Consider the following 13323-nt stretch of genomic DNA (forward strand, 5'->3'; position numbering starts at 1 on the left):
ATAAAACCAAAAACATAGATGACGTACATGTTCTTCATTATGAGTGTAGGTCACTTCAAGTAAGCCACTTGACATCGCAACCCAAACCTGCATTAAATGAGGTAGAAATCTACTGTCAGCATTTTCAAATTATGCATATCTATATATTGCAAAGAGCATATAATAATATCATACAAGCTTCCCTACCTTCACTGTGTTGTCCAACGAACTTGACAAGAGAAACTGTTCCCACAACAGAAGTGACATGACAACCGATGTGTGACCTCTAAGGGTTTGGATACATTGAAATGTACCAAGGTCCCAAACCTGTGAAATTGTTTACACCATGTCAAATATCAAATAACATATAAATGTTACTTTCCAGTAGAGCAACACATTACAAACCATCAAAACTTGAGCATACAGAAGAAGTGTATATAGCATATATGTATTTGTGAGCATAATATCATTTCTAAACTTAAACAGATAGGGGATAAAAGCAAGCATCTAAATACTGCAAGGTTATAACATGTCATTTTTGAAGAATTTCATAGGTACATCTGAGGATTAATTTATATAGTCTGATTAATCAGATACATTGTGATTGGAGTAACCTAGAATAAAATTTAAATGTCTATGCAAGCAGAAGTTGACAATAGAATTAAGATGTCCACTAGCATTGACTGATGGAACAAATCTTTTCTTCTAATAATTCAGAATGTTGTTATACAATATTACAGCATGTTTATCAGAATCGGTGACATTTGCATTCACAAAATCATAATATTATCCCAAGAAGGGGCTTAAAGATTGTCATTGAACAGACCACCAGATCCTTTATAACCAACTTTTAACCTGCTCACAGTGACTAAACTTTAAAAGCAAAAAAAAGTCAACTCTGAATAAAAACCAAGAAAATGATTTAAAGTTTGATCAAACATTTTAGCTAGAAGATGGAATGTTTTTTGGATGAACTTAAAGTAAATTTCTACCATGACACCTTTACAACCACACTGACAGAAAATAAAGTTCTTTTCTAATTCTTCTCAATGTCAGTGTGAAATATATGCAGTTACATATATGAATCATAAAGCAATCAGCTGTACAAATCACCATTAATAGATTATAAACTATAAAGCCAGCAAAGGTGAAAAGACAAGCTAACCTTTCAAAAAATATATAAGAAGAATTGAAAGAAATTATCTTGATGTCTGCAAATGACCAAATTACATCAATGGGACTTAAAACTACATTCCATAACATTACAAAAGTTGCACATATGAAACTTAGCTATATACTAAACATTAAAACAATGAAAATGTTGCACATATGAGTCTTTGTGGTCATTGATGTCAAACCTATTGTTGTAGTCTGGGATGTCAATCTATTTGCTCTGGTTGACTTATTGGTGGTCTGGTTATTGGTCAAGTTGTTGGTTTGGTCCGATTGTTCGTGCTACTAGTCCAGAAGTGATATGATGCAGAAGTATATGGTCTGACAATGTATTCTGGTTAAGTCTTTGATATTGGTTGTCTGGTTGTTGGTCTGAATGTCTATCAATTAGTACTATTAGTAATATGATGCAGAGTTGTATGCAGATTCTTGTGAAGAGTGATGTGGTGTTTTCAGGAATAGGTGGATATGCTATGTTAACTAACTATAAGTTTTCCGGATGGCTAATGTTGTTGATATGTTGTGTTTCTAATATTAATGTCTTTTATTTAGTCCGGAAACTGTGTAGCTATCTCTGATGACTGTTCTAGTGAACACTATCTTTCTCTGGAAATGTATGGATGTACCGGATATGTATCAGATGGCTATTAGAATGATTATGGCAGACTGATCTCAATTTCTCAATTGGATGGATGTTTCTTTACGAGCGTTATTTATGTCAGTGATCAGTGTTGGTGCAATTTCAAGACTTTGTGAAGGAATGTGTTGCATTCCTCGTCTTGTTGTTTGCTTTGAGCTTGTTGTGAATCATTGGATATTGTCCCTAGCACGTAATGCTTCTTTCATGGTGGACTGAATATTTTATTTTTGGGTCCGGTTTAAAATATTTTGGGTAAAGCAAATTGGTATGAACTAGCTTATATGTTTTGGTACGTGCGGTTGTGTGTAGAACCTTTATGAGGATAATTGAAAGGTGTGCTGACTTGGTGTGAATCTTCACACGTCTTCTTTGCCTTCCGCATGCAATGTTTTGGGTCGATGATGAATATACACACTACATCTTTAAGTTGACCTAATTGAAATTAATGATCCAGTGGATACATAAAGATAGATCAATTAAGCTATTTGGATATAGAACATATAGATCAGATGGACAGAATGTGATAAGCAAATGTATAAGCTATGAAGTGAAGTAGGATGAGAATATGATGCGAAGTTTATGTGATACAAAGGTCCAGATGTGTTACAGAGCAGAGATGAAAGATGAATCAGATGAGTATTAAGCTATAAATTGTTATCTGCATGTTGGTAGATGCCCTTTTGCAGCTCAATTTCTTATTCTCATTGTATCAAAAAAAAATGTTTTGTATCTTGTCCTAAAGAAGTGATCTTCAGTTGTGCAAGTCTCTCTTTTGTATCTTGCTCTAAGGTTGTGCACCTAAGCCTACAAGTCTAGAGCAGTGAGCTCCTTAGCCTATGGCCTAAATCATTGTAAACACTTATTATACATTGTGAGTTTGATCCTCACCGTGGTTTGTCCCAGTTTGGTTTTCCACGTAAAAATCTTGGTGTTCTTTTGTGGATGCATATACTGTTTCAGTTATTTACTCTCATGCACATGTCATAAATGGTTGATGTCGAATAAATGTTTTAATCTAATAAGTGTTAGTATATGCTAATTCACCCCCCCCCCCCCGGCATCCGGTAGTGTTCAACACAAAATATAAATTAAACAAGTAAAGCTAAAGAAAACAATCACAATGCAAATAATTTAACACAGATACAAATAAAACAGCACTCAAATTTGGAACAAAATAATCTTCACCATCAGATCATAGGGCTCGGCCTCAGTAGGCTAATTTTTGTCTCAAAGTCAGACTTAGACTAAGCAAATTTAAATAACCGTGAAATATAAAAAAATTTAACGATTTAAGAAATTGCAGCACTAAAAGCTTGCGGCCTCTGTACTCCATTCGCTGGCCCCTTTTCATTTGTAGATTTTGTACCCTTCAATGCGCCTTTCTCCTAGTTAGCGGCCAATACATAGACACGAAAAAATGGTGGATTCAGCGGCGTGGACCGGTTTGGAGGCTGGGAATCGGGTGAGGAATGGTTTGCTATCCTTAGAGGCAAGTGATTTATGGTGCCTCACCCTCACACGAATGTGCAGTGTTTTTGGCTATCTATAGGCAGCATCCGACAAGCAGCTTTAAGGAAGTTGTGGGTCTTGGTGGTAAAGCTGATTTTGGAAATTGAAGGAGCACTTCAGAAGTATAGGCTTTCCCCAATGGCGGTGTTGTTGCAAGGCTGGGCTCCCCCTTTCATGTTTGCCCTCTCCCACAGCTCCAGAAGTGTGTCTGGACAATCTAGCCATGGACCGGGAGGATTTTCTGCACAATCATTCCCTGATCTGCAGATTCACAAAGATTTGGCCCATGTTAAGTGACCTACATTCTTGGGTTTCTGAAAAATGGAAAGAATGCATGGAGAGAGAAATTAGTATTTACCCCTGTGCTAAGGGGTTTTTCATCCTAGAATTTGATTCTCAGGAGGTTAAGGAACTTGTGCTGGAAAATGGTCCTCAGATCTTTCAAGGATATTTTTTGTGCATGAAACCCTGATTTCATGCCTTTGGCTCACGAACAAAAATCTTCACTATAGCATATTTATGGGTGTGATTATCATATCTTCCCATATAATTCTGGGAATTAGACTATTTGCGGGCTATTGGCAATGGTCTAGGGAAGTATCATTGCTCTTCCAAGGAAACTATCAACTATCAGAATTCTACTTGTGCTTGAATATGTGTTGAAATGGATTTATCCAACAAACTCTCTGCTAAGATATTGTTGAAGATGGGAAACAGGAGCAAGTGTCAATTATGAAAAAATTACCTTCAGATGTAGGAGATGTTTCTCCACAAACCACTTTACATCCCAATGTCATAAATGGCAAGATTTGGGGACTCCAGCAGCAGCAAGCAAACCATCCTGTTGGCTTGGGGCTGAGCCTCAGCACTATGTCATTCCTACCAACACTTTTTAGGAATCAGATCATCTTCAAGCAACTCCTATGTACTACGGCTTGCCCTACTCCTTTACCAGCTACATGTACACCGGTTTTGCCAGTTGCCTGCCCTAAGAATGTCAATTTGGTGGACTTCACATTGCAAAAGATACCCGTTTTGAAGTGTACAAATCAGGAGCATTCTCCTGAGTCACAAGTGGTATCTATGATGATGGGTAGTGAAATGTGTAGAAGGTGAGAGCAACCTTCCAGAGGACCAAGGTTTGACAGATGTGAAGAGGAGGAAACATAATCCTCATCTTCACATGACATTAAGGTCCTTCAAGAAGGGGAATAATGTGGGTAAATTATTTCACCAGCAGAGCCATATGGGTTGGTTAGTAGATTAAGGCCTCTTGCTTAGGAACAAGAGTGTTGAGTAGAGTAGCTAATATGGCACCCCTATTTGAAGGGTGTACAGCTTTTTTTCTTTGGCCCTATGTGGCCTTTTCTTGTGGGCTGTAGGTGGGTAGGGTTATGGTTGCTGGTCCAGCAGAGTAATTCAATTGTACTCATGAACAATGTGTATGAAATCTAAGAATATGATATTATTATATGATCTCTTATATGATATAGGCAATAATGTGTGATTTTTATATGTTTGTTTAAATGCCGCAATCAACGTTAATAGGGATAATAGGGAAATACGAGGAGGGGAAACAATTATGAGGCCCTCTTCTAAGCACGCCACCTCATGGTGATGACTAATAGTCCCATGGGGCCAAGGGGGTGCAAGGAGTGCCCCACCCTTGGGCTTAGAAGGGAAGGATGTTCCAGACACCTTATTGTAGTTTCTCCCAAACCTCTACCAAGGTTGACCATTGGATTAGAGAGCCCCAATCATAGGGAGGAGAATAAAGGCTGTTGAAGAGATGAACGGCTATAGAATTCCTCACTAGGTACACCTGCTGATGTGTTTTTTACGCACATGCGAACACAGAATAAAATACCTAAAAGTATCTTATTCTCTCTTGAACAAAATCTCTCAAATGCTGAAGATTAGCTTAAGGATCACTTGAGAAGACTCCAAGGTTCGTGAATGTAGGGTCACTACGTGTGGATAAGATCAATTGGTTGATGTGATTATGCTAGAATCACAAGGGAACTTACATTTGAATGCCTAAATGCTTGAATTGCTGGAACTTAGATAATTTGATGTTGCGATCTTGTGATGCTTTGTTTTATCCTAAACTAGCTTGAGTTTGAAAAAATGACAAAAGATGAAGGGTTGAGAGAATCTATTCTAAGGCCTAGAATGTAAGAATATGGGTGAATGATTAGATGGAATCCTACTGAGTGAGGTCTCACCATCAACTTGAACAATGTGACACAAGCTCAGTGCAATCTTCTAAAGACATTTCAAAGATATTCGAATAGCGATTTGAAGTTAAGCTCATATTACTCCAGTTGACCACACAAGGCACACTTACAATCAGCAAGAGGCTAGCGGTATGAACAAAACGGATTCCACACAAATGCACTCAACAAATTCTTTCATTCAAACTAATCAACATGAAAGTAAATTGAGAAGTAAAGACCATGCGGGTTGTTGAAGCAACATGTCAAATTCACCATAACTTCAATGAAATCAATTGTTCTCTACAACAAGGTTTGGCAACAATCTTTGCCTTCTCCTAATCTAACTCCTATTCTAATTGCTATTTTATTCTTAACTCTATTCACAATTCACTACTCTATTCACTATTAGCTAACTAGTAACCTTTACAAATGAAGAGATTGAGCTTTATATAGAGAGCACATTTACAATGAACGGCCAGGATTGAATCTCCATCAATGGCCAAGATTTTACAATGAAACCCTAATTAGGGTTTGTTACAACAAACTCTTCTTAGCCAATGAGAAAATTGCATTCAGAGAATGTGGACCAATAGATATTGAGGGCAGTTACATCGGAGTTTGTGCCTTCATATATGAGCTTGATTCATTGAACTTGGACGCGTTGATGTGGACCCCTCGAATTGGTGGAGTAGTGACTGGGATGCCACCTCAATCTTGCACTTTGTAGACTTAATTTGATTCATCAACATGAAGGGATGTTGAGAGATATCTCTTGATACTCAACATTATCTAGTTTGCTTAAAGTGATGATGATGATGAGAAGCAAACTTTGATTAACTCTTCTAAAACTATCTGCTTGAATACCTTGATCATGGAAGTGCAAGGTATAAATCTTAGTTTTGAAGTATTGATGAACTTCTGATGTCACTATTGTCTCTCTCCTTCGGAATTCCTTCTCTAGTGACTCCCTTTATGTCGTTGATGTTGTGGATCATGTCTTTGTGTAAGTGAATGCTTTTTTGTGTGATCTCCTTATTTCTTTCTTCATCTCCTGCAAAACAAACAAGCAAGTATCAAATACACTTGATATATAGACATAATAAGAGCATATAAAGAGAATTCGCCCTCATGAAGAGACACTTGAAGTTGTTTTTTTTCTCTTGGAGAGGAGCTCTTGAAGTTTACTCCACCCTTGATGTTCATTAAGTTGCCCTTGTCCTTTGTGTTGATTTTAGCAATCAGATTAGCAGTAATTAACAGAAAATAAGAATGCAAAGTAAAACAAACACATAACACGATGATACCCTAGGAAAACAAACCTCTTGGAGGTGAAAACCCAGCAACTAATATCTCAGACTGAACCAATCTCAATGCCAGATATACAACTTGGACAACAAGAACAACTTATCTTGTTGTAGATGCCACAGTATGCTGAAGGTTTTATCAATTCACTGTCATAGCAATGGTTGGCCCGCCCTTCAAGATGATTCGTCAACCTGGTATAATGTCCTCCACTTCTCAACAAGAATTCACTATATTTGGATGATTATCCAAGTTAATTTGTTGTCCTAGATCGCTGATAATGTGCAGAACAGACTCGCTGATTGCAGCTAGGGAGATAACTCACTGAATGAGATCTCTAGATGGGATTTGCTGGCACCTATGATCAGATCGCTGACTTTGTCACTGGGTTCGCTGACTTCAGAATGTAGTTCGTTGATCTTTGGAGCAGAACAAATCACATTAAGGCAGATGATATTCGCTTAAGATATATTTCTCGTGACCTCAAGTCACTTCCTTTATATACATGCCCTTAACCCTTATGCCTAGATCGGCTTTGGCGCCAAATTACAAATTCACAAGTTACATTCGCCATTATAGGGTCAGACCAATATCACAAGTTAAATCGGTTAGGACCTGGCCAATAACACTTTACAAGTTACATATTAATAGGTCCTGACCTATTGAATTTACAAGTTACACATGAGGTGTGCCCAAATAGGCCTAGTTAAACAATAAATTTTAAGGCTGAAGGCCACATTAAAATTTACCAAGCTAGGTCGGCCCAATCAAGGGATACGACCTAGCTACATTTTCAACACTCCCTCTTAGCTAGGGAGGATCTCTTGATCAATCAAGTCACATAATGACTACTACCATGGCTACTCGCATGGATGAACAAACTCATCATGGAATTTCATCCATGATACCCACCATGCCTACTTGTAGAGGGTGGAATGAGGGCTCTAACCTCAGACTTCTCCCAGAGAAGATTACAACACCACCATGCCTACTTGCAAAGGGTGGAACGAGGGCTTTCGCCCCAACCTTCTCCCGAAAGATTGCCTTAACCGAGGGCTTTCACCTCAATCTTCTCCCGAAAGATGGCCTTAACCAAGGATATGGCTTCCTCTGAAGTTGAAACAACAAACAAGCTCCCTCTAAAACTAAATACAACAAGCTCCCTCTGCAGCTGAAAACAACAAGCTCCCTCTGAAGCTGAAGCTGATCATAGAATCACCAACTAAGCTATGTCTCTTAGTCTTCAACTTGTGATGCTTCCTCACCAGATGTCTCAAAACCTTCCTCTCTTGAATACAATCATCATCTTTATGCTCCTTAGTCCGTCCTGAAAGCATTTAAGAGAGGTTACTAATATTTCAAGACTATCATACATGATTCACTATCCAATGAATTGATAACAGCATGAAAAATTCAAAAAATACTTATCTCTTATAAGTTAGTTTCCAACATAACCATCCACTTAGATCACACTGAATCATTTGATGATGGCTGCGTGGCCTTCAGCCCTCGCCATCACTCAGAGTCCATTCTCATCCATAAGCACTTCATAAATACCCTCGCCACAGGAGTGAGAATTTAGTTTTAAGTCTGGACACTCCATGACATTAGCAACCAATAGTTGTGAATCATTTCCCAGTATGTATGCGTAGAGCGATAAGCCTGATAGAATTGCATTCATGCTAGTCTTCTTCAACACTTCTCTGTGCTACCTGCTCTAATTTCTCAGTCTGCCAAAAAAAAAAGGACACAGGATATACCTTCAAGCTGTTAGGCTTTATAGAAGGAACCCGCTCTGATACCATGTTGATTTTAGCAATCAAATTAGCAGTAATTAACAGAAAATAAGAATGCAAAAAAAAACACATAACACGATGATACCTGGGAAAACCTCCCTCTTGGAGGTAAAAAACCTAGCAAATAATATCTCAGATTATATTGAACCAATCTCAATGATAGATATACAACTTGGACAACAAGAACAACTTATCTTGTTGTAGATGTGTTGATGTGTATTTTGTACACGACCAAACACAGAATAAAATACCTAAAGGGTACCTTATCCTCTCTTGAATAAAGCCTCCGAATGCTGAAGATGTCGCAAAAAGGATCAATCGGGATGACTTCAAGGTTCTTTGTTGTAGGATCTCTACGTGTGGATAAGCTCTCTGTGGTATGATGTGATTTTGTTGGAATCACAAGGGGACTTACACTTGACGACCTAAACGTCTGATTCGCTTTGAATATTGCTGGAACACAGGATTTCACTAGCCTAGATTTTGAAAAAAAAGGAAAAGGATGAGGGCGAAGAAAGGATCTAATTCTGACACTAAGAATGTAGGAGCAATGAATGATCTTTGATGAAATTCTAACTAAGTCTTGTTTTGACATCCCAGAACCATCTCCACAAGGTTAGTGCGATCTTCGGAGGAAAGCTTTATGATGTTCAAATCATCACTATAGGCATAGACACCATCAGGCTGATGCATATCAATGAAGAAGCGACAATTGAAGTTAAGCTTAAGCTGAATGATTCTAGTTGACTACACAAGGCAAGTCTACAATCAACAAACTGCTAGTAGTATGGATATACAAATTTCACCATCAATCAAACACATTTCTTCCACTCATCTAATAACATGAAATCAAAACTGAGAAGTATAGAGACCATGCAAATTGTTGAATCGACCCATAGATTTCACCATTTCTTCAATTAAGTTTTACAAGCCTTATAACATCTTGGCAACAATCTTTGCCTTCTCTCTCTACTCTACTCTAATTGCTATACTATCAACTGACTATCCACTAATAGCTAACTATTCACCTTCTAACTACTGACTAACTATTTTTTATAGCCTTTACAAATGAAGAGTCGAGGCTTATATAGTGCCCTTAATACAATTCAATGGCTAAGATCAATTTGAGATCAATGGCAAAGATTTTACAATGAAAACCCTAATTAGGGTTTGTTACAACAAACTTAATTCTGACCAATGAAATAATTGTATTAATTGGACACATCTTCTCTGGAAAATTCGACCAATGGATAGCTGGGGTAGGTACATCGAAGTTTGTGCCACCTTTAATGAGTCGGGTACATTGAATCCGGACATGCTGAGGTGGACCAATCCGACTGGAGGAGTGATGACTGGGACGCCACCTTGTCTGATACTTGCAACTTGGTATAAATCCAATTTGATGATGTTGAGAAGCTAGCTTTAATTAATTCATCTGAAACTATCTACTTCTTCAACGAACCCTTGCTCTGACTTCTTTTGTCTTTGATGTGCAGGATGATGGTGTACCTCGCCTTGGAATGCTGGATTGGAAGAGGTTATTCCTAATGATGCTTGACCGGGGAAGTCGTCCTTGTCCTGACTTGATCTTCTTTGATGAGGGTCCTCCAAGTAGTTGATCTTCCAACTCCAGGGCCGCCATTTGATGCCTACACAAAAGATTTAAAGTTAGTCTTTGAGCATCAAACCTTAAAGCATGAAATTTAAGACCCTTCAAGGGTATAACTTAAGATATTAATTTGAAAAAGACATGATAAATCAAGAATCATACATTTTCAAATTAATTATGAATGGAAATTGGATTTTCAAGACTTAGACTTTACAAAATTGCTATGAAATCACAATAAGTCTTGAATAAGAACTTCAAAAAATTCTTCATACCTTCTCCTTTGAAAACCTAACTATACAACCTTGGAAAATGATGAAAGAAGACCGGATTTTGCTAGACAAGGGTTGAATTGTGGTCTTCCTTTGGATGAATTATGCCTCCATAAGCCTCCAAAAGAGCTTCACTTTCCACTAGCCTCCAAACACTTAGCAAATTCTGGAAATTATCCTCCAACTTATCAAGAAATTCGCCTCCAACTCAGCTAGGATTCGCTCTTCAAATTGCTCCTCAATTTCGCACTTAGAAGGATGAATGAATGATTTGAATTTGTCTACAATATACCTCCCTTATATAGGGCGCTCACCCTACCTCTTGTTGAGGCCGACTTGACAATAAGGAGATAAAATGAAATAAAACCCCCTTTTGAAGGATGGCCGACTTGGCAAATAAATGCAAATAACAAATATTGAGCGCTCATTTGTATTTTTAATTTAAAAATTAATTTTAATGCCTCCAAGGTGAATTTTTTAATTATTTCAAGGCCTAAAAATTAACTTATTAAATTAAAAATGCCTTTAATTAATGCGAATTTAATTTAACCTCCCAATGTCTTGAATTTGGCAAATTTGGCAAAATTTGGGAATATCAAGGTTTGATTGAGGCTTAGTGAAGTTTCTTCAAGATTTCGCCCTGGACCCTCTGGAAAGGTCAGGAGCGATTTTTTCAATTTAGGCCAAAATTCACCTTAGCTTGATCGTTGAACTCCTCCAATGCAATCCCCAGGGTCCATTTCCTTGCATCACTGAGCTGGCTCATCAAAACTTTGAAGGAAACATTGCATTTTGGGAATTTCGTTCTGGACCCTTTGGAAGGGTCAGGAGCGAAATTCTCTCCTGAGCTCAAAATTCTCATTTTTTGAAGGTCTAGATTTCTTCAAGGCATTCCAAATAGGTTCTTTCACTGTAATCCAGGCTCAGTTTCATTCAAATGTGGAGGAAAAAGGTGACTTTGATGTTTTTCGCCCTAGACCCTCTGGAAGGGTCAGGAGCGATTTTTAGGTTGTAGGCTAATTTTCCAATCCTTTCGTCCTCAAATCACTTCCATGGCATAAAACATCTTGCCTTACTCCCCTTCAAGTCATAAAAACCAGAATCTCATCTTGAAATGCAAGGAAAATAGGAGGATTTGGAAATTTCGCCCTGGACCCTCTGGAAGGGTCAAGAGCGAATTTCCCTTTGGGCATCAAAATTTGCATCTTTAGCAATCCAACCCAACTTCAAGGCAATTCAAATGTCATTTTACACCCATGTCCAAGCTTGGCCTTGCTCAAATTTTGGAGGAAAAGATAGGTTTTAGGATTTTCGCCCTGGACCCTCTGGAAGGGTCAGGAGCGATTTTCAAGTTTTGAGCATGTTCCTCTATCCTTTCAACTTCAATTCACCTTCAAGGCTAAAAACACACTTCTCCTTGCATGTTCAACCCAAGTTTCACTTGATTTTGCCAGGGAAAATAGGTGTTTGAAGAATTTTCGCCCTGCACCCTCTGGAAGGGTCAGGAGCGAATTTTGAGTTTTAGGCATATTTCCTCATGCCTTTAACTTGACATCACTTCTAAGGCAAAGAACATCATGCCTCCCTCCCATCCAAATCATGAATAGCAAGATCTTGTCTTAATTTTGCAAAAAAAAAAGGGGAGAACTTGGAAATTTCGCCCTGGACCCTCAGGAAGGGTCATGAGCGATTTTCCTCCTTATCCTTAAAACCTTCATTCTTAACAATCCCTTTTCACTTTAAATCAATTCAAACATCGTTTCAAGCTTATCCCTAGGCCTAACTTCACTCAATTCTGGAGGAAAAGTCCAATTTCAGGTTTTTCGCCCTGGGCCCTCAGCAAGGGTCAGGAGCAATTTTTCCCTTTTGGGCTTGGTTGCTTCTTGTTGGCCATCCAAATTATCTTCAAAGGGTAAAACATGCCTTTTCACATCCACTCCAACCATAAAAATCATTTTGACCTTGCAAGAAAAAGGTGTTTTTGAGAATTTCGCTTTGGACCTCCTGAGAGGGTCAGGAGCGAATTTTGCAATTTTAACCAAAATGTTCCATTTTTCACTTTGAAACCTCTTTGTCAAGTAAGATCTCACCCTATGATATGCTATGAATATGATTTCATGTCCAAGAGAGGTAAAATACTGTGCTTATAAAGAATTTCGCCTTGGACCCTCAGTAAGGGTCAGGAGCGAATTTCTTCTTCTGGACAAAATTCCTTCATCTTCAAGCGAATTAGGGGCTCTATTAAGTTCATTTCACTATTCATCATACCTTTGGCATTTCAATTCAACCAAAACTGAGGAAAAAACATCTCCCACAAGATTTTCGCCCTGGACCCTCAGCAAGGGTCAGGAGCGAATTTTAAGTTTTCAACAAAATCCTTCACTTTTTCAAATTGACACTTTCTCAGGTGGGTAAAGGGAGATGTCTTTATTTCACTCATGTTTTAAGACTTGTTCTTTTTCACTACAAAATAAGGGAAATTCAAAATTTCACCCTAGGCCTTTAGCAAGGGTCAGGAGCGAATTTACCTTTGTTGCCCAAAATTCACCATTTTTCATGCTTTCAAGCCTCCAAATGCATCAAGTGACATCCAATCTTCCTTCCAAGAGACCCTGCACATAAAAATTTAGCCAAAATTAGTGACAAATAAGCTCAAATAAGATTTTTGCTCTAGACCTTCTGGAAGGGTCAGGAGCGAAATCTTCATCCCAGGCTAAACTGCTCAATGTTCAAGTTTCAAACCACTTCACAAGGCAAGGTTAGATCATTCTCCAAGTTAGGAACAAGGTTTCAAGCTCAAACAAGGTGGCAAATGAAGTTTATGATGAAT

The 13323-nt window shown here is 38.2% G+C and overlaps 1 protein-coding gene across 3 annotated transcripts in view; it reads right to left on the reverse strand.

Annotated features, from left to right (window-relative positions):
* LOC131048703 (zinc finger CCCH domain-containing protein 63) overlaps window positions 1–13323 on the reverse strand; it is an 80110-nt gene that overhangs the window by 48609 nt on the left and 18178 nt on the right. For all 3 annotated transcript variants that reach the window (XM_057982769.2, XM_057982768.2, XM_057982771.2), the window contains 2 exons: window positions 187–306; window positions 28–87 (listed from right to left, as the gene is read on the reverse strand). In XM_057982769.2, coding sequence (XP_057838752.2) covers window positions 28–87; window positions 187–306 — 180 coding nt within the window. The remainder of the gene's footprint in view (window positions 1–27; window positions 88–186; window positions 307–13323) is intronic.

The sequence above is a fragment of the Cryptomeria japonica genome, chromosome 11 (assembly GCF_030272615.1).
Source record: "Cryptomeria japonica chromosome 11, Sugi_1.0, whole genome shotgun sequence".
In the NCBI taxonomy this organism is placed as follows: Eukaryota; Viridiplantae; Streptophyta; class Pinopsida; order Cupressales; family Cupressaceae; genus Cryptomeria; species Cryptomeria japonica.